General features: G+C 34.6%; 1 protein-coding gene across 1 annotated transcript in view; it reads right to left on the reverse strand.

Moving 5' to 3' along the window:
* Positions 1-23,022, reverse strand: part of DACH2 (dachshund family transcription factor 2) — a 638,130-nt gene that overhangs the window by 155,077 nt on the left and 460,031 nt on the right. Inside the window, exon 5 of the mRNA XM_060002017.1 lies at positions 10,293-10,451. Coding sequence (XP_059858000.1) covers positions 10,293-10,451 — 159 coding nt within the window. The remainder of the gene's footprint in view (positions 1-10,292; positions 10,452-23,022) is intronic.

Below are 23,022 nucleotides of genomic sequence, written 5' to 3' on the forward strand. Positions count from 1 at the left end.
TCAATGGACTTTAATTTTAGAGCAGTTTTAGGTTTACAGAAAAAAAAATGAGCAGAATTTACAGAGAATTTCCATATACTTCCCCTCCACCAGCAGTTTCCCCTCTAAGTAACATCATGGATTAGTGAGGTACACTTGCTACAATGGATGAATCAATATTGATACATTATTATTAACTACTGTCCATAATGTGCAATAGGGTTCATTCTTTGCATTGCAAATTCTAAGGATTTTCACAAATGCACAGTATCATGTATCTACCATTACAGTATAATACAGAATAGTTAGTTTAACTGGCCTTAAAAATCCCCTCTGCTCCATCTATTCACCCCTCCTCTTACACTTGGCTTTTAATGTCTCTATAGATTTGCCTTTTCCTGAATGCCATATAAGTGGACTCATACAGTATTTGTTTTTTTCAGACTGGCTTTGTTTCTCTTAGAAATATGCACTAGTCTTTTCCAGGCATCACAACTCATTTGTTTTTATTGCTAACTATTCTTCCATGGCATGGATATACCACAGTTTGTTTACTCATTCAGCTATTGAAGGACACTGTGGTTTGCTTCCAACTTTTAGCAATTATGAATAGGGTTGCTATAAACATTGGTATGTAGATATTTGTGTGGACATAAATTTTCAATTCATTTGATAAACAACGGAGACTCAGTTTAGCTTTGTGAGAAACTGTCAAATGCTTTCCAATATGGCTGTCCCATATTGCATTCCCACCAGCAATGAATGAGAGCTCCTCTTGCTCCAAATCCATACCAGCAATTAATGTTGATGAAGTTTTGGATTTTAGCCATTCCAATAGGTGTGCAGGGGTATCTCATTTGTTTTAATCTGAAACTCCCTAATAGCATATGATGTTGAGTATATTTTCATATGATTATTTGTCATCTGTATATCTTATTTGATGAGGTGTCTGTTCAGGTCTTTGACCCATTTTTAATTAGGCTATTTATTTTTTTAAAATTGAAATATAATTGACTTACAATGTTATATTAGCTTCAGGTGTACACTTGATGATTCGATACTTTTATAGATTATGCACCATACAAAGTTATTATAAAATATTGGCTCTATTCCCTGTGTTGTTCATTACATCCCTAAGATCTATCTGTTTTATAACCTGTAGTTTGTACCTCTTAATCCCCATTACCTATTTTGCCCTTCCCCCAACACCTGCCCCTTGTGGTAACAACTAGTTTGTTCTCTGAATCTGTGAGTCTGTATATGTTTTGTAGTATTTGTTAATTTGATTTGTTTTTTAAATTCTGCATATAAGTGAAAACATACAGTATTTGTCTTTCTCTGTCTGACATTTCTCTAAGCATAATACCCTCCAGGTCCATCCACATTGTTGCATATGGCAAGATATCAAGTGCTGAGTAATATTCAGCACTTGAAATGGCAAGATCTCAAGTGCTGAGTAATATTTCACCTCTTCTTTAACCATTCATCAGTTGTAGACATTTAGGTGGCTTCCATTATCTTGGCTACTATAAATAATGCTGCTATGAACAGTTAGGTACATATTTTTTCTTTCAAATTAGTATTTTTGGTTTCCTCAGATAAATACCCAGGAGTGGAACTGCTGGATGGTATGGTAGTTCTATTTTCAATTTTTTGAGGAATGTCCATATCATTTTACATAGTGGCTACACCAATTAACATTCCATCAACAGTGCATGAGGGTTCCTTTTCTCCAAATCCTTGCCAATATTTGTTACTTCTTATCTTTTTGACAGGCATGAGGTGAGATCTCATTTTGGTTTTGATTTGCATTTCCCTGATGATTAGTGATGTTGAGCATACTTTCATGCATCTGTTGGCCACCTGCATGTCTTCTTTGGAAAAATGTCTATTCAAGTCCACTGCCCATTTTTTAATCAGGTGATTTTTTGATGTTGAGCTGAATGAGTCCTTTGTATGTTTTGGATATTAATGCCTTATCAGATATATCTTATATAAATATCTTCTCCCATTCAGTAGGCAGACTTTTCTTTTATTAATAGTTTCCTTCACTGTGCAGAAGTTTTTTAGTTTTAGGTAGTCACAATTGATTATTTTTGCTTTTGTTTCTCTTGCCTGAGGACACATATCCAAAAATATATTGCTAAGATTGATGTCAAAGAACTTACTGCCTATGATTTTTATAAGAGTTTTATGTTTCAGGTTTTACTTTTAAGTCTTTAATCTGTTTTGAGTTTATTTTTGTATATTGTGTGAGAAAGTAGTCCAGTTTGATTCTTTTCCATGTAACTGTCCAGTTTCCCAACACCATTTACTGAAGAGGCTGTCTTTTTCCCATTGTAAACTTTGCCTCCTTTGCCAGAGATTTATTGACCATGTGAGTCTCGGATCATATCTGGGCTCCCTATTCTGTTTCATTAATCTATGTGTCTGTTCTTGTGCCAGTACCATACTGTTTGGATTACTGTAGCTTTGAAGTACATCTTGGAATCAGGGAGCATGACACCTCCAGCTTTGTTTTTCTTTCTCAAGATTGTTTTGGGGTCTTTTGTGTTTCCATATAAATTTGAAAATTATTTGTTCTAGTTCTGTGAAAAATGCCATGGGTATTTTGATAGAGTCTGCATTGAATCTGTAGATTGCCTTGGGTAGTATGGTCATTTTAACAATATTAATTTTTCCAATCCATGAGCATAGCGTTTCCTTCTATTTGTTTGTATCATCTTCAATTTCTTTCATCAATATCTTACAGTTTCCTGAGTACAAAACGTTTAACTTCTTGGTTTGGCTTATTCCTAGGTATTTCATTCTTTTTAATGCAATTGCAAATGAAATTGTTTTCTTAACTTCTCTTTCAGATAGTTCATTGTTAGTGTATATAAATGCAATAGATTTCTGTATATTAATTTTGTTTCCTACAAATTTACTGAATTTGTTTTTTAGCTCTAATAGTTTTGGGTGGTATCTTAAGAGTGTTCTCTATATAGTATCACATCATTTACAAACAGTGAGTTTTTACTTCCCTTGCAATTTGGGTTCCTTTTATTTATTTTTTCTTATCTGATTGCTGTAACTAGAACGATCTTGAATAAAAGTGGCAAGAGTGGGTATCTTTGTCTTGTTCCTGACCTTAGATGAAGTGTTATGAGCTTTTCACCATTGTGTACTCTGTTGGATGTAGGTTTGTAATATATGGCCTTCATTATGTTGAGATATCTTCCCTCTATACCAATATTATTAAGAGTTTTTAATCATAAATGGATGTTGGATTTTATCAAAAGCTTTTTCTGCATCTATTGAGATGATTTTTATCTTTTGTTTTGCTAATGTGGTGTATTATGTTGACTGAGTTTCAGATATTGAGCCATCCTTGTATCCCTGTAATAAATTCCACTTGATCATGGTATATGATCTTTTTAATCAATTGCTGATTCAGTTTGCTAATATTTTGTTGAGAATTTTTGCATCTATGTTCAACAGTGATATTGGCCTCTAATTTTATTTTTTGTGGTGTCTTTGTCTGATTTTGGTATAAGTGTGACATTGGCTTCATGGAATTAGTTCAGAAGCATTCCTTCCTTTTCAATATTTTGGAATAGTTTGAGAATGATAGGCATTCACTCTTCTTTAAATGTATGGTAGAATTCACCTGTGAAGCCATCTGGTACTGGACTTCTATTTGTTGGGAGTTTTTCTATTATTAATTTGATTTCCTTACTGGTCATATTTTCTATTTCTTTCAGAGTCAATCCTGGGAGATTGTACATTTCTAGAAATTTTTCCATTTCTTCTAGGCTGTCCATTTTATTGACATGTAATTGTTTGAGGTAAACTCTTAGGATCCTTTGTATTTCTGTGATATTGGTTTAAATTCTCCTTTTTCATTGTTGATTTTATTTAGTTGGGTCTTCTCTCTTTTTTTCTTCATGGGTCTGCCTAAAGATTTAACAATGTTGTTTACCTTTTAACAGAACCAACTCTTAGTTTCCTTGATCTTTACTATTTTTGTCTCTATATCATTTACTTCTGCTCTGATCTTTATTATTTCTTTCTTTCTACTAACTTTGGTTTTTTTTCCTAGTTCCTTTATGTGTAAGGTTAAGTTGTTTAAGATTTTTCTTCTTTCCAGGAATGGACTTATATCACTATAAACAACCCTCTTAGAATTGCTTTTGTTTTCCATAGATTTTGATTTTTTTTCCATTTCCATTTGTCTCCAGGTATTTTTAATTTCCTCTTTGAATTTCTTAGTGACACATTGATTGTTCAGTAGCATATTGTGTAGCCTCCACATTTTTGTGTTCTTGCAGTTCATTTCATTATGGCTGATTTCTAGTTTCATAGCGTTGTGGTGGGAAAAGATGCTTGATATGATTTCAACCTTGCTAAATTTATTGGGACTTGTTTGTGGCCCAGCATGTGATCTATCCTGGAAACTGTTCCATGTGCACTTGAAAAGAACGTTATTCTGCAGGTTTTGGATGGCATGTTCTATGTATGTATCTTTTAATTCCATCTGATCTAATGTGTCATTTAAGGCCAATGTTTCCTTATTGATTTTTGTCTGAGTGATAGATCCACTGATGTAAATGGGGTGTAAATGTCACTTACTATTATTTTGTTACTGTCAATTTCTCCCTTTATGTTTGATAGTATTTGCTATGTATTTGGGTGCTCTTATATTGAGTTCACATATATTTATAATTGTTATATCTACTTGTTGGATTGATCCTTTTATAATTATGTAATGCCCTTCTTTCTCTTGCTACAGTCTTTGTTTTAAAGTCTGTGTTGTCTGATATAAGTATTGCTATCCCAGTTTTCTTCATTTCCATCTGCATGAAGTACCTTTCCCCATTCTCTCAGTTTCAGTCTGTATGTGTCTTTAGATCTGAAGTGAGTCTCTTATAAGCAGCATATGTATGAGTCTTGTTTTTTAATCAGTATAACCAAACCTGTTTCTCTTGGTTGGAATATTTAGTCCATTTACATTTAAAGTAATTATTGATAGATATGTACTTACTGTCATTTTGTTTTCTGATTGTTTTTGAAGTTCTCTTTTGTTCCTTTCTTACCTTTTGCTCTCTTCCCTTGTGATTTGATGACTATCTTTAATGTTATATTTGAACACTTTCTCCTTTTGTGTGTGTATCTATTATAGGTTTTTGGTTTGTCTTTACCATGTGGTTCATATATTAAGTGGATGATCTCTTAAGTTCAAACAGATTCTAACAACCCTGCATTTTATTCTCCATCCTTCACAGGTAATGTTTTTAATGTCATATTTTACTTTTTTTTTTTGTTTTGTATATCACCTAACTACTTATTGTGGATATAGATGATTTTACTACTTTTATCTTTTAACCTTACTACCAGCTTTTAAGTGGTTGATCTACTACCTTTCCTGTATGTTTGCCTTTACCAATGAGACATTTCCTTTCTTAATTTTTATATTTCTAGTTGTGGTCTTTTCCACTTAAAGGAGTTCTTTTAACATTTCTTGCAAAGCAGTTTTAGTGGTGCTGAACTCTTTAGTTTTTGCTTGTCTGTAAAACTATCTCTCCTTCAAATATGAACGACAGCCTTACCAGATTGTTTATTCTTGGTTGTAGGGTTTTGCCATTAATCACTTTCATCATGCCAGTCATTTCTGGCCTGCAAAGTTTCTGCTGATAAGGGTCTGATTGTTTTATGGAAGTTCCCTTCAAGTTAACCAGCTGCTTGCATATTACTGTTTTTAAGATTTTCTCTTTATTTTTTGTCATTTTAATTATAATTTGTCTTGGTGTGGATCTGTTTGGTTTCACCTTGTCTGGAACTATCTGTGCTTCCTCGACCTGGATGTCCATTTCCTTTCCCAGGGTAGGGAAGTTTTCAGCTATTATTTATTCAAATAAATTCTCTGCCCTCTCTTTTCCTCCTGCCCCCCCCCCAGCATGCTGATGTTAGAATGCTTGATGTTGTCCCAGATGTCTTCTAAACTGTTCTCATTTTTTAAAATTATTTTCCTTTTTTTCTGTTCAGCTTGAGTGATTTCCACTACTCTGTCTTCCATTTTGCCAATGCATTCCTCTGTATCATCTAATCTACTATTGATCCCTTCTAGTGCATTTTTTTATTTAGGTTATTGTATTCTACATTTCTGTTTAGTTCTTCTTTATATTTTCTAACTATTTGTAAAGCTTCTCACTGTGATCATCTATTCTTCTCCTGACTTCATTGAGCATCTTTATGATTATTAAGTTGAACTCTTTATTGGGTAGATTGCTTGTTTCCACTTTGCTATGTTCTTCTTCTGTGGTTTTGTCTTGTTTCTCTGTTTGGAACACATTCCTCTGTCTCCTCACTTTGCCTAATTTTCTATGTATATTTCTATGTATTAAGTAGGTTGGTTACATTTCCTGATTTTGGAAAATTGGCCTTTTATAGGAGACGTCTTATGGGGCACAGCAGCATAAACCTTCTGGTTGGCAGAGCTATGTGCTCTAGGAGTGACTTCTGTGTGGGCTGCATGAGCCCTTCTGTTGTGATCGGTTCAACTACTATGGGCACACTGGTAGGTGAGGTTAGTCACCAGCCCATTTGGCTGCCAGGCCTTTCCTTGTGCAATGGCTTCAAGCTCACTGGTGTGTAGGGCTGGGCTGGCTGCACTGCTCAGGCAGTCCCAGGGATTGTGCCAGCCCACTGGTGGGAGGGTGGTTCTCAGCATGGCTGGCTCCTGAGTTTTCTTATCTACTGTGTCTCCATTATTTTTACTTTTTGCTGTTGCTGCTTTTGCTTTTTTTTGCTTTTCTTTTACTTGATACCTGATTACACAAGAAGTATTTTGAGTACAAGCAAAATCATCAATAACTCAGGTCACTAATATTCATAGGCCAGTCTATGTCTTTAATTGGTGTATTTAGACCAATCATATTTAAAGTGATTATGATAGTTGGATAGGTAGCTATCATATTTGTTACTGTTTTCTATTCATGTCCTTGTTTTTTCTTTTTTTTAAGTCTTGTCTTCCACTCTTTTGTTGTTTTCTCTGGTGTTAACTGACCATTTTATATGACTCATTTTTCTCTCCTCTTTTATCATGTTAATTATACTTATTTTTTAAAAAAAATAAGTGATTTCCCTGGAGTTTGTAATATACATTTTACAACTTATTTAAATCTGCTTTCAAATGACACTAAGCCATTTCATGGGTGGTGAAGTTACCTTATAGCAGAGTATTTCCAATTCCTCCCTCCTGTCCTTTATAATATCACTGTCATTTATATCACTTATTCACTTATCCATAAAGTATAATCACCCAATATATCATTGTTATTGTTATTTGGAACAGTTTATTTGTTCGATTAAGAATATACACACACACACACACACACACACACACACACACACACACACACATATAATTTACCTTAATTTATTCCTTCTCTAACTCTCATCCTTTCTTTCTGTAGATCCAACTTTCTGACCTATACCATTTTCCTTCTCTCTGAAGACTTTCTTTTAACATTTTTTACAGGGCAGATCTGGTGGTATGGTAACAAATTCCTTTAACTTTTGTTCATCTGAGGAAGTCTTTATTTCCTCACTTTTAAAGGAAAATTTCACTGGATACAAAATTCTAGGTTGGTGGAATGTGTTCTTTCATCACCAACAATTTCACACCACTCTATTCTTCAATGCCTGGTTTCTGAAAGTAAGTCTAAAGTAATTATTCTCTTTGTTCCTGTACGTGTAAGGAGTTTTTTTTTCTCTCTGTCTTCCTTCAAGATTTTTTCTTTTTGATTTTCCATTTTGACTATAATATGCATAGCAGTAGATTTGTTAATATGTATCTTTCTTAGTGTTTTGTAAGCTTTCTGGGTCTGTAGTTTGGAATCTCTCATTAATCTGGGAAAATTTTCGGCCATTGTTACTTCAAATATTTCTTCTCTTCCTTTCCCTCAATCTTGTCCTTCTAGTATTTCCATTACATGTGTGCTACACCTTTTGTAATTGCCACACAGTTCTTGGATATGCTGTTCTGTTTTTTTTTTCATTCATTTTTGCTTTGTTTTTTCAGTTTGGGAAGTTTCTTTTGACATATCTCCAAGTTTCCTAATCCTTGCCTTGACCCTGATGAGCCCATCTTAGGCATTTTTCATTTTATTGGAGTATTTTTGATTTTCAGTATTTCCTTTTGATGCTTAGATTTTCCCTTTCTCTGCTTAAAATTTCCATGAATACTTTTGTTTTCCACTTTTCCCATTCTCTTAGTATATTAATCATAGTTATTTAAAATTCCTAGTCTGATAATTCTAAAATATCTGCTATATGTAATTCTGGTACTGTCACTTGCTTTCTCTCTTCATACTGTGTTTTTTGCCTTTTACATGCCTTGCAATTTTCTTGTTTAAAGCCAGAAATTGTGTATTGGGTAAAGGGAAGTGACATAAACAGACCTTTATTGGGAAATTTTATGTTTATTGGCAAGGAGTTAGACTGTTTACTGTTTGCTGTAGTTGTCATATTAGCAGCTATATTTTCCTATCTTCCCTGTTGTCTTTGTTTTTACCTAGAGGTTTTCTGAGGCATTCTGTTCTTTCAGTTGTAACATCCTGTTATTAGGCAGAGCCCTAATGTGTAGAGAGAAGAAATGGCCTATAATCCTGTGATCAAGTCTCAGTCTCCTAGTGAGACTGTGGCCTTGGGCTGTGACTTTCACAAGTTCTTTTCTGCCTTTTTGCCCTCTTAGGTGAGACAGGAAGACTAGAGGGGACTAGAGTTGAGTATTTCTCTTTCCCCACATGAAAAACTAAAGGGGCTGGAGTTTTGTATCTCTATTCCCTCGCATCAATGTCTACAGGGTACTGGAGTTTACTGTATCCCTTCCCCCAAGTCAGGCTGTGGTGAAAGTAAATAGTTTAAGCTCTGGTAAAGTAGTTTCCTTTGAGGATGGGCCTCTGTTAAGGAGGACAGAACATTCTGGACATATTTTGAAATGGTTATTTTTTCTCTCCTCTTCTAGAAGCATGAGGACAACTTTCTCAAGTCTTCATCCTGAGAACTTCATATGGTTCTGGAGGTAAAACTCATGAAACTGTAGGGACCCCCTAAGTGTGGGCCCCCAGGAGTCTTTATCTCTCAAGCTAGATTCACTCTGAATCTTCAGAAATAACTCAATTACTCTTTAAATACTTCTACCAGGCTCTAGCTCTGGCTTCTGCTCCCTATAATCTGTGATTCTCTGTATCTGCCAATCTATCCAGTTTGGGGGTTAACTGTACCCCGTGTACTCAATCTCTGATGGATTTAAAAGAGCTATTGATTTTCAGACTGTCCACTTTTTTCTTGTTGTGAGGACAAGAATGACAACTTATAAGCTCTTTACATGTCAGACCAGAAACAAGAAGTCCTCTAGGTTTCCCCTCTTTATGACATAAGTCTATCTTAATCAGTTGGTTTTGATTTATAATATTTACAACTTTTCTGACATTCATTTTATTTGTCTTTGCTTAACATTACATTTTTTATGAGACATTTCACCCTTTAGATTATAATCTCCTTAAAGGATGAAACCATAACTTATTTTATATGCTTAATGACTGATGAATTTCATTAAGATTTAGGACATCATGTTAAAATATCTCAGAATTCCTCTGTTGCCTTAATTCTAGTGGGGGGATGAAAGTCTCAGAGAAAGGAATAATGGAATTCTTATCCCAGATTTTCTGTCTGTAAGGAAAGTAAGATTTTAGCTAAGCAAGATATATAAGGCCTGCTTTCCTACAGAAAGATTTCTGAGTCTTTGAAGCTCCTAAAGACATTATCTAAACCTGAATTTGTATAATTCAGCTGTAGTTTGACTACTGAGTAATAAGTACTTACTATATGCAAGTCACTGCTAACAGTTTTTCCTTAATTATTTTTAGCCTTCTCAATAACCTTAATGCCTAGGTGTACTTTTATTCCTATTTTTCAGTTGTGGAAACTGAGACTTGGAAAAGTTATCTGACTTCTCCAGAGCCAGACAGTGATACAGAATTCAAAAGATGTGGAATTCAAACCCAAGTTTATGTGACTATAGCCAGAATTCTTAACTACTCTCTTACATAGCCTCCTGTGTACCTCTACTCTGCTATACGGCCACTCAATATATCTCTGTTCTAAAAACCTCACCCTTTCAAATGAATTCCTCTTTATCTACCTTCCTAACTTCAAATTGTTAAACCTTATCGAAGAGAAATAAACCATCCCTGGTATTACAAGTTGTTCAGTGGGTCTTGGGTGGTATTTTTCTTACACACCAAATTTGGTAAGTACAGTATACATACTATTGGCCAGCAGCTGGTTCTGCTGCAGTGGATTGAGGGTAGGAGCTCCTCCAAGGCCTGACTGGCCAGCCAGGGCTGCATGAGCAATTCCATGTTGGGGTCCAGGAGCAGCAAGAGGAGACTGCATCTTATCCTTATCCCAGGAAGAGTCACTTCCACCTGAAAAACATTCATATAAACAGATTGCAAGTTAACAACTTTCCATGAGAAGGATTTTTAAACTCCCTTTTTAGGGTTGTAATTATTAATATTACTATATAGAAAATTATTATTAAACATAAGTGACTCATTTTTTATGATGGTTTCAAAAACTTTCAATAGCCTTGGATTTAAGCTGACTCTGGGAAAACTAAACAGCTTTCACTAATAATATAGGCTCACTTGCCTTACAGGTAGTCTAAAAAATCTGGAAGCATAATGAATAACTTTTGAAAGCATTTATATTTTGAAGGCCTTTAACTGAACACTACTGCCTCTCCTTCCAACCCTCTAACATATGTGTGCTATATCTTAATGAAAAGCAGTTGCTATTCACTCAAAAAGAACACATTCATAAGAGCATGATGACATGCAAAAATATGTGGTAAGATACAAAATGATCAGTTATTTTGTTTTCAGATCCAGCCCTCAAAAAGTTAATCTCTTCATACACAGCAGGCTTTTATACAAAATAAGAGGGATAAAACATAAAACCACAGCTCTTAATTTGAAATTGTGCTTTACTTTGATCATCCATGCTAGAGAGTGAAGTAAAGTATGCATAAATGCAGACTACTATACTATATCATCATAATAATCTACAGTGGCATAGCTATTTCATCTGGCACTTAGCATACTGTGGGGCAGAACCATTGCTTAAAAGCATATAGGAAACAGCCACAAAATTATTTCCAGGGCATCTTTTTAAGAAGAATACTTTAAACAGAGGGGTAGGGGTTGAATTCCAATCACTGCAGTAGCACACAGTCTTGCTTTAGAAAACAAAATGGTTGTGTGGGCAGCTCCATCTATTCACTTGATGTATTTCATTAATTCAGAGATCAGTGGTTCTGTTCTTATTCCCATGCTGGAATTGTGACATTAGCATCTCCACATGGCTGACTCTATCCCATCTGATTGCCAAAACATTGACCCTGTTTTGTAGAGAGATTTAGGCCTGGGGATCTTGGGCATTCTGTAAAATATGTGCACTTACTGGCTTAAGAAAAAAGTAGAAAGAAATCAAGGTGCTCATATTCCTAACATTCAACATTGTAAATTTTTTTCACTTCTTTGAGTTCCCTCCTAGGCTTTGTTCATATAGATACTCATTTATACATTATAAACATCTCTGCCATGTTGCTTCAGGTATCAGATTTACAAAGTGTAATGGCTACATAGCAGTCTACTGAGTTAATGTACTATAATTTATTAAACATTGGATTATACGTTTGTTTCAAATTTGTCACTATTATAAATTTACTGTAATAAAAACATTCATTTGAATATTTCCTTAGACTCAATCAATTCCCTAGAGTGTGATTTCTGGGTCAAAGAGGTTGAATGTTTTTATTTATAAAATAGAGTATTTACTTAGTTTATACTATTGCTTTCAAGTATCACATTTGCAAAATCAGTTTTTAGAGTTGTAGACTTTTTAGGGAAATATTTTCAAGGCAAAGTGGTGTTCTCCCTGAGGATTTAAAATTTATTTAAGCAAACTGCTAGAATCTCTGGGAGGTTTTTATTTGTTTGTTTGCTTTGGTTTTTTAACCTTTTTACCCATTCATCTGCTCTTATCCCACTTCTGGGAATCAATCCCCTCTGCTAGACACTTTCAAGTCGTCTTGTGGCCAAAGTCAATTTCTAATCCAAAAGTGGGAGACTTGGCCAATTTCCAATTAGACAAGTTTCAGACAAGGAAACACTAGATTCTCCATCAGCATATATAAAGGCCGAGGAGTACTTGGTCATACTTATAAAAACAAAGTTTTTCCAATCAAACAGGGAAGAAATAAGTAGCTAATTTTTCAGTTTCTGCTTTAAGCCATTCAGTTAACATGCATGGAAGCTCAAAGATAGGCAAATTAGTTGAATTGATAGATTGGCTTAATGGACCAGAAATCATTCCCTTGATCATGTTGAGGTTTGGTGTGTTTATTGAAAACATGCAACACTCTTTTTTTTTTTAACATCTTTATTGGGGTATAATTGCCTTACAATGGTGTGTTAGTTTCTGCTTTATAACAAAGTGAATCAGTCATACATAAACATATGTTCCCATATGTCTTCCCTCTTGTGTCTCCCTCCCTCCCACACTCCCTATCCCACCCCTCCAGGCTGTCACAAAGCGCCAAGCCAATATCCCTGTGCCATGCGGCTGCTTCCAACTAGCTATCTACCTTACTACGTTTGTTAGTGTGTATATGTCTATGACTCTCTCTCGCCCTGTCACAGCTCACACTTCCCCCTCCCCATAACCTCAAGACTGTTCTCTAGGAGGTCTGCATCTTTATTCCTGCCTTACCCCTAGGTTCTTCATGACATTTTTTTCCCTTAAATTCCATATATATGTGTTAGCATACGGTATTTGTCTTTTTCTTTCTGACTTACTTCACTCTGTATGACAGACTCTAGGTCTATCCACCTCATTACAAATAGCTCAATTTCGTTTCTTTTTATGGCTGAGTAATATTCCATTGTATATATGTGCCACATCTTCTTTATCCATTCATCCGATGATGGGCACTTAGGTTGCTTCCATCTCTGGGCTAATGTAAATAGAGCTGCAATGAACATTTTGGTACATGACTCTTTTTGAATTTCGGTTTTCTCAGGGTATATGCCCAGTAGTGGGATTGCTGGGTCATATGGTAGTTCTATTTGTAGTTTTTTAAGGAACCTCCATACTGTTCTCCATAGTGGCTGAACCAATTCACATTCCCACCAGCAGTGCAAGAGGGTTCCCTTTTCTCCACATCCTCTCCAGCATTTATTGTTTCTAGATTTTTTGATGATGGCCATTCTGACTGGTGTGAGATGATATCTCATTGTAGTTTTGATTTGCATTTCTCTAATGATTAATGATGTTGAGCATTCTTTCATGTGTTTGTTGGCAGTCTGTATATCTTCTTTGGAGAAATGTCTATTTAGGTTTTCTGCCCATTTTTGGATTGGGTTGTTTGCTTTTTTGTTATTGAGATGCATGAGCTGCTTGTAAATTTTGGAGATTAATCCTTTGTCAGTTGCTTCATTTGCAAATATTTTCTCCCATTCTGAGGGTTGTCTTTTGGTCTTGTTTACGGTTTCCTTTGCTGTGCAAAAGCTTTGAAGTTTCATTAGGTCCCATTTGTTTATTTTTGTTTTTATTTCCATTATTCTAGGAGGTGGGTCAGAAAGGATCTTGCTGTGATTTATGTCATGGAGTGTTCTGCCTATGTTTTCCTCTAAGAGATTGATAGTTTCTGGCCTTACATTTAGGTCTTTAATCCATTTTGAGCTTATTTTTGTGTATGGTGTTAGGGAGTGATCTAATCTCATACTTTTACATGTACCTGTCCAGTTTTCCCAGCACCACTTATTGAAGAGGCTGTCCTTTCTCCACTGTACATTCCTGCCACCTTTATCAAAGATAAGGTGTCCATATGTGCGTGGGTTTATCTCTGGGCTTTCTATGCTGTTCCATTGATCTATATTTCTGTTTTTGTGCCAGTACCATACTGTCTTGATAACTGTAGCTTTGTAGTATAGTCTGAAGTCAGGGAGCCTGATTCCTCCAGTTCCTTTTTTCGTTCTCAAAATTGCTTTGGCTCTTCGGGGTCTTTTGTGCTTCTATACAATTTGCAAAAGTTTTTGTTCTAGTTCTGTGAAAAATGCCAGTGGTAGTTTGATAGGGATTGCATTGAATCTATAGATTGCTTTGGGTAGTAGAATCATTTTCACAATGTTGATTCTTCCAATCCAAGAACATGGTATATCTCTCCATCTATTTGTATCATCTTTAATTTCTTTCATCAGTGTCTTATAATTTTCTGCATAGCGGTCTTTTGTCTCCTTAGGTAGCTTTATTCCTATATATTTATTCTTTTTGTTGCAATGTTAAATGGGAGTGTTTTCTTGATTTCACTTTCAGATTTTTCATCATTACTATATAGGAATGCCAGAGATTTCCATGCATTAATTTTGTATCCTGCCACTTTACCAAATTCATTGATTAGCTCTAGTAGTTTTCTGGTAGCATCTTTAGGATTCTCTATGTATAGGATCATGTCATCTGCAAACAGTGACAGCTTTACTTCTTCTTTTCCGATTTGGATTCCTTTTATTTTCTTTTCTTCTCTGATTGCTGTGGCTAAAACTTCCAAAACTATGTTGAATAAGAGTGGTGAGAGTGGGCAACCTTGTCTTGTTCCTGATCTTAGTGGAAATGCTTTCAGTTTTTCACCATTGAGGATGATGTTTGCTGTGGGCTTGTCATATATGGCCTTTATTATGTTGAGGAAAGTTCCCTCTATACCTACTTTCTGCAGGGTTTTTATCATAAATGGGTGTTGAATTTTGTCAAAAGCTTTCTCTGCATCTATTGAGATGATCATATGGTTTTTCTTCTTCAATTTTTTAATATGGTTTATCACATTGATAGATTTGCATATATTGAAGAATCCTTGCATTCCTGGAATAAACCGCACTTGATCATGGTGTATGATCCTTTTAGTGTGCTGTTGGATTCTGTTTGCTAGTATTTTGTTGAGGATTTTTGCATTTATGTTCATCAGTGATATTGCCCTGTAGTTTTCTTTGTTTGTGACATCCTTGTCTGGTTTTGGTATCAAGGTGATGGTGACCTCATAGAAGGAGTTTGGGAGTGTTCCTCCCTCTGCTATATTTTGGAAGAGTTTGAGAAGGATAGGTGTTAGCTCTTCTCTAAATGTTTGATAGAATTCGCCTGTGAAGCCATCTGTTCCTGGGCTTTTCTTTGTTGGAAGATTTTTAATCACAGTTTCAATTTCACTGCTTGTGATTTGTCTACTCATATTTTCTATTTCTTCCTGATTCAGTCTTGGCAGGTTGTGCATTTCTAAGAATTTGTCCATTTCTTCCAGATTGTCCATTTTATTGGCATAGAGTTGCTTGTAGTAATCCTTCATGATCTTTTTTATTTCTGCAGTGTCAGTTGTTACCTCTCCTTTTTCATTTCTAATTCTATTGATTTGAGTCTTCTCCCTTTTTTTCTTGATGAGTCTGGCTAGTGGTTTATCTATTTTGTTTATCTTCTCAAAGAACCAGCTTTTAGTTTTATTGATCTTTGCTATTGTTTCCTTCATTTCTTTTTCATTTATTTCTGATCTGATTTTTATGATTTCTTTCCTTCTGCTAGCTTTGGTTTTTTTTTTGTTTTTCTTTCTCTAATTGCTTGAGGTGCAAAGTTAGGTTGTTTACTCGAGATGTTTCCTGCTTTTAAGGTGGGCTTGTATTGCTATAAACTTCCCCCTTAGAACTGCTTTTGCTGCATCCCATAGGTTTTGGGTTGTTGTGTCTCCATTGTCATTTGTTTCTAGGTATTTTTTGATTTCCTCTTTGATTTCTTCAGTGATCATTTCATTATTAAGTAGTGTATTGTTTAACCTCCATGTGTTTGTATTTTTTACAGATCTTTTCCTGTAATTGATATCTAGTCTCATGGCGTTGTGGTCAGAAAAGATACTTGATACAATTTCAATTTTCTTAAATTTACCAAGGCTTGATTTGTGACCCAAGATATGATCTATCCTGGAGAATGTTCCATGAGCATTTGAGAAAAATGTGTATTCTGTTGTTTTTGGATGGAGTGTCCTATAAATATCAATTAAGTCCATCTTGTTTAATGTATCATTTAAAGCTTGTGTTTCCTTATTTATTTTCATTTTGGATGATCTGTCCATTGGTGAAAGTGGTGTGTTTAAGTCCCCTACTATGAATGTGTTACTGTCGATTTCCCCTTTTATGGCTGTTAGTATTTGCCTTATGTATTGAAGTGCTCCTATATCATGCAACACTCTTATGATTACACCAGTTGTTCTCTCTTTTCATCCAGATGTTTGCTGTTGTTTAGTCACTGCCTAAGAGCGGGGAGGTATTTTATGGTTGGTGCATTGACATAATTTAACATTCACAAATTTGAAATTCCAATTAAAATCAATATGACGTTGTTATGCTGTAATGAAAAAGAATGGCAGAGGGGGATGAGGAGAGTATCTTAATAAATGATGAAAGTAACCACATTGTAACACTGAGAATTCTTTATAGTAACATTGGGCCCATAAACATGATTAATACCAGAAAATGCAAAATTTTGGAAGATCAATTGCTGAGCAACAACAGAAACACTTCATCATTTTAGCACTATGTCTAAGATATGAATTATCTCACCATTACAGAACTGTAATTTGTAAAATGATGAGCAACACATTGACAAATAAAGATACATTTAGAAGACACTAAATTATACCATTGATATTAACATGGTATTGCACCATCACAGCAGCAACAGCATGAAACAATACTAGAGCTGAGATTATGTCAATATTTATTTTATAAATTGAAAATCCTTTAGTCAGTTTTCAATAACAAATGGTACATTAGATATTGTCTAATGTTTTATATATTACATATTCCAAATAACTTGAATATAAATGATTTTTAAACTGCATTAAAGGATTCCAGGTGCTTTTTTGTCTGCTTTTATGAGAACTTTAGACGAACTTTTTCCAACAATTCTCATCTTTTTAACTACTGGGTTAAAAATGATACAAGGAAGCTGGTTACCAGCTGTGCCCATCTTCACTAGGTATAAATACATGAAATTATCCTGCATTCTTAAGGCAACTATATATGAAGTGAGTGACAAAGGAGTATGGGACATCCTTGATATTTGCATAGGAAGCTCTGGACACATTTTTGTCTTTTGACCTAAACTACTTACCATTTTAAAGTCTATACAAATTGACTTATGACTCAGTATGGAGGCTTTGGAAGACCCAAACTTTACATTTCCCTATGCCCTTGTGCCAATCTGTAATAACATCTACTGCACTTAAAGCTGCACTTAAAGCTAAAAAATTGTTTTTAACCAATGTAATCTAGAGTCAACCTTTTTCTACCACTATGTGAAGGGCACATCCTGAGCTCCCTTATACCATGTGAGGACACAGCAAAAATATGGTTGTCTGTGAACCAAGAAGTGGGTCCTCACCAGATACTAAATCAACCATCATCTTGATCTTGGTCTTCCAGCTTCCAGAACTGTGAGAAATAAATTCCCTGTTGTTTATAAGGCACCCATCTATGGAATTTCTGTTATAGCCGACCAAATGGACTAAGACACCATGGAGTGTGTAGATTAAACAACAAAAATTAATTTTCTCACAGTTCTGGAGGCTAGAAGTCCAAGATCAAGGTGTCAACAGATTTGGTTTCTTCCAAGGCCTCTCTTCTTGGGTTGCAGAGAAAACAATTCTATTTACTAGTGCATGAAAAAGAATAATATGGCTAGAAGTAAATTTGACCAAGGAAATGGAAGACCTATACACTGAAAACTATAATACACTGATGAAAGAAATTGAAGAAGACACAAATAAATGGAAAGATATTCTGTGCTTATGGATTGGAAGAATTCATACGGTTAAAATATCAATATTACTCAAAGCAATTTACAGATGCAATGCATTCCCTCTCAAAATCAATGACTTTTTTCACAGAAATAGAACAAAAAGATCCTAAAATTTCTATGGATACAAAAAAGACCCTGAATAGCTGAAGCAATCTTGAGAAAGAAGAACAAAGTTGGGGGCATCATGCTCCCTGATTTCAAACTATATTACAAAGCTACAATAATCAAAAAATATGGTATTGGCATAAAAGCAGACACATAGATGAATGGAACAGAATCAAGAGTGTAGAAATAATCCCATGCACATGGTCAATTAATGTATGACAAAAGAAGTATGAATACACAATGGGGAAAGGACAGTCTCTTCAATAAATAGTGCTAAGAAAACTGGACAGCCATATTCAAAAGAATAAAACTAGACTACCATCTTACAGTTTACACACAAATTAACTCAAGATGGATTAAAGACATGAATATGAGACCTGAAACCATAAAACTTCTAGGAGGAAACATAGGCAGTAACACTTTGACATTTGTCTTGGAAATGATTATTTGGATCTGACCCCAAAAGCAAAGGCAACAAAAGCAAAAATAAACAAGTGGAACTTTATCAAACTAAAAAGCTTCTGCACAGCAAACAAAACATCAAAAAATGAAAAAGCAACCTACTGAATGGAAAAAAATTGCAAATCATATATAAGTATTTAATATCCAAAAATACAAAGAACTCATAAAACTCAACCTCAAAGAAACAAAAAACTGGATTAAGAAATGGCCAGAGGACATGAATAGACATTTTTCCAAAGAAGATATACAGATGACCAATAGGCACATGAAAAGATGCCCAACTTCACTGTTTATCAGGGAAATGCAAATCACAACCACAATGAGATATCACCTCAAACCTGTCAGAAAAGCTGTTCTTAAAAAGACATCAAATAACAAATGCTGGCAAGGATGTAGAGAAAAGGCAACTGTCATGTCCTGTTGGTAGGAATGTAAATTGGTCCAGCCAGTATGGATAACAGTATGGATGTTCCTCAAAAAATTAAAAATAGAACTACCATATGATTCAGCAATTCCTCTTCTGGGTATTTATCTGAAGAGAACAAAATTTCTTTTGAAATTTTGAAAAGATAATTTGAAAAGATAATTTGAAAAGATATATGTGCCTCTTTGTTCATTGCAGCGTTATTTACAATAGCCAAGATATGGAAACAATCTTAGTGTCCATTGATAGATTAATGGACAAAGAAGATTGGTATACAAATACAATGGAAGATTAGACAGAAAAAAGAATGAAGTCTTGCCATCTGTGACAACATGGATGGATCTAGATGGTATTATGTCATGCAGAAGGAGATAAATACCATATAATTTCACTTATATATGGAATCTAAAAGGCAACAACAACAGCAAAAAAAAAAAACGAACAACAAAATAAAACAAAGCAAAAGTCATATATACAGAGAACATATTGGTGGTTGCCAGACAGGATGGGGGGTGGGCGGGGCAGGCAAAATGGACAAAGGGGTTCAAGATGTACAAATTTCCAGTTATAAAATAAATTAGTCATGAGGATGTGATGTACAGCATGGTGACTACAGTTAATAATATTTTATGGCATATTTGAAAGTTGTTAAGAGAGTAAAAGTTCTCATCACAAAGAAATAAATTTTTTAACTTTGAATAGTGATGGATGGTAACTAGACTTATTGTGGTGATCATTTAGCAGTGTATACAAATCATTATGCTGTACACCTGAAACTAATATAATGTTACACGTCAATTATTCCTCAATTTTAAAAAAGTGGCAATATATGAATGGAAAGCTAGGAGTATGTGTGCAGATCTGCTACAATCTACATACTTTGTTATTATGCTTTTATTTGGTTTTCTTATATGCATTCACAAAAGTGAACATTTTGCAACTTTCTAGATTGGTCCAGATAGGTAATGTAAAATATGCACTGTCTCTGGAGTTTCAACTGATATTTATAGAAAATAGATAACAAGTATCCATTCAAAAATGTTGAAGAGGTCTCTAAACAAGCTTGTCTTCTATTTGATTTGAAATGTTGCCTATAGGAACAACCACATCCTAAGGCTATAGGCTAGGAGTTTCAAGTTTCCTCAGAGGTAAAAATGGCAGTTTGTTGATGGATCTCTAGGGCTACACTCTCCAATATAGTAGCCAGTCTTCACATGTGGTTGTTTAAATTTTAATTTTAATATGATAAAATGGAATAAGATTAAAAATTCAGCTCCTCAGTTGCACTAAACACGTTTCAAGTGTTCAAAAGCTACATATGGCTAGAGACTACCATATTGGGAGGTACAGATATTGATCATTTCCTTCACTGTAGAAAGTTATATTAGATAGTGCTGTTCTAGAGTATAAGGAGTCAGCAGTTTATTTGTGTAAAACAAGTTAATACACAGAGGTATCTACAGCATCTTCAGTATCCAATTTATCCAATATTCATATCCAATACTAAATTGACCCTTATTCAATGAAAAAAATCTAGTCTCTTTACTCTCTATATCTGGTAGTTGCATAATTTAATTGTTTTAACTGGAACGTTTTGAGTTCCCAATATGTGTCAGGTGCCATTCGCAGGCACTGAGAAAACAGAGATAACAGAGCTCTTGTCCTCAAAGATCTCTATCTAATAAGTATCATTGACATCTCTCTATCTCTTCAATCCTTGCTAAAGTGACTGAGTCTCTGGAATTGACCTTGCATTTGTTTCATTTCCATTCCCACTGTCACCACCTTCATTTGGACCCTCGCTACTCTATCACTTATCTCAAGAGTCTCTTAACTGACTTTCCTACTTGAAGATCCTTTTGGATCTTCTTCTCCAAGTGACCCTTGTCACTGCTGCCAAAATAAGCTATCAAAAACCAAAATAAAGAAGGTGGAGTTTCAGGAAGGATAATTAGAAAAGTAGAGGGAAAACAGCAGAGCAGCATCCGGAAAGCAAGAAAGGAATACCTTGGTTCCATGACCACCAAGTTTACATACAATGAACACTAGTACAGAAGAGTGAGTATGGACAGGCATGCTCTATAGCTGTTGTATCAATGTATCAGCATCACTCTAATTAGGAAAATAAAACAACTTTACATTTTTATCATTATCATCATCACCACCCTAAAGGATATGAAGTCAAGCCCAAAAGTTTATATCTGGAATTAATGGAAAATTATTGCTTAAAAGTATATTTAATAATTAAAAATTAAGTAGTCATTTCAGGCTTACCCAAATAAATTGCCCCTGACTCATACATCATTCTAAGAATTAGGCTGACATGTTTCAGTAGGTAAATGTAAAACTCAAGCAAAGTCCCAGTACATTTGTTTCTAAATTAAAATGCTACAAGATGTATATATTCCCTGTGTGCCACTTTAGAGCACGATAGCTAAAACCTGAACATCACATTATTGAGTTTCAAAGATTAATTCAGATATATAGGGAATTAAGTCACATGTAATGAAATCACAGTGCTCACCTGTACGACCCACTGAGTGTGATGACAGGGTCGCAGAAACTCTTGCAAGCTGTTAGTCTGTATAACTTGAAAAAGACTCTGGTTAAAAGGAATTTTGCTGAAGACAGGAAGAAAATGGGGTTTTGTCTGCTATTATTTTTTAATTCTAAATGATAAACTTATCTTAATTATTGATACTCTCCTGTGAACCCCACAGATTTTTAAGTTGTCCTTGTATTTATCTGGTATAACTTTGTGTTTCTTGGAACAAATTTAAAAATCCTTCAATTTCATATAAACTGTGTGCTGTGGCTAGTACAGAACATTTTTGTATGTGACGTGACAATATTTTTGAAATTTGGATTCATTTCTTGCTACTGTAAGTAGTAAAAGTTGAAAGATTCTCCAAAACATACAATTTCAAACCATTGACAGTACATTCTTATCTGAATTTGAGTTTTCTCTGTCACCCTTAACAGCATGAGGTCTGTCTAAATGACAGCCATATTATCATCACTTTGCAATAAATAATCATATAATACCAGTATCTATCTTTTCCCTTTTTCTGTCATATTTCTGAAATACTGAATATCTACTGCTGAGAAAAATGCTAAGAATTTATTATAAAGATATGTCCTGGAATTCATAAATTGTGACATATTCTTTTGTGAAATATATTTTAAACTGGAGGTCCCTAAAGTGAGGTATGCATACCCTAGGGAATACAAAAGATGAAGATAAAGCAAGATGTTCAATTTTTTTCTTCTACTTTAACTGAAAAGGAAGTACAACATTATGTTTTGCTAATATTTAAGATATGGATCATCACTGATGCCCTCACCAGTCAAGTGCTAGAGGTATCTCAAAGGAAAAGTGGGAGTTTGAAGCAGAGTAAGTGGTTGACGATTGGCATCTCCGGTGTTACACTTACTCTTACCTCATTGTGATGTGATCTACGTATGCCCAATTGAGTGAATTAATGGGCTACCTTAGTTATTTTTAACTAAACTATGTTTTACTTAATGGACAACACAAGCACAGATTGAAGATAATGGAAGCACAGGAGAAGAACAATAGAATAGCAGAGCTGATAAATTTCCTTTTGGTAGGAAATTTTTGTCACCTTCATTATGAGGTAAAATATTGTCAGGGTCATCAGATAGGACATATTAGTTGTATTGTTCTTATTGCTATTAATAATATATTTTAAAGTTTTTATATCACTGAAAAATAAAATGCTTTAGTTGAAATCTTGTTTCTTAATCTTAGTCTAAACATTTAATTTCTACCTTGTGTACATATGTTAGTACATGTATAAAGCTTATAATACAACTTATGCATACTAAAAGAACATGCTCATTATTTATCTGATGGGGTACATGAACAAAAGTTTTCAGAAAGCTGTCTTAATTTGAAAAAACTTAAAAAAGGGAGCACAAACTTAAATTTCTTTTCAAAATCTATCAGAAATCCTCTCAAAATATGTATTCACAATGTTCAATTTTTACAACCCTCATTTTTCATTTTATTACACACTAGAGCTATGACCTGCAAACCTGCCATTTACACTGCCATTTACTGCTTCTATTACACTGTTAACTTAACCAAA

This window comes from Delphinus delphis, chromosome X, assembly GCF_949987515.2.
Source record: "Delphinus delphis chromosome X, mDelDel1.2, whole genome shotgun sequence".
Taxonomy (NCBI): domain Eukaryota; kingdom Metazoa; phylum Chordata; class Mammalia; order Artiodactyla; family Delphinidae; genus Delphinus; species Delphinus delphis.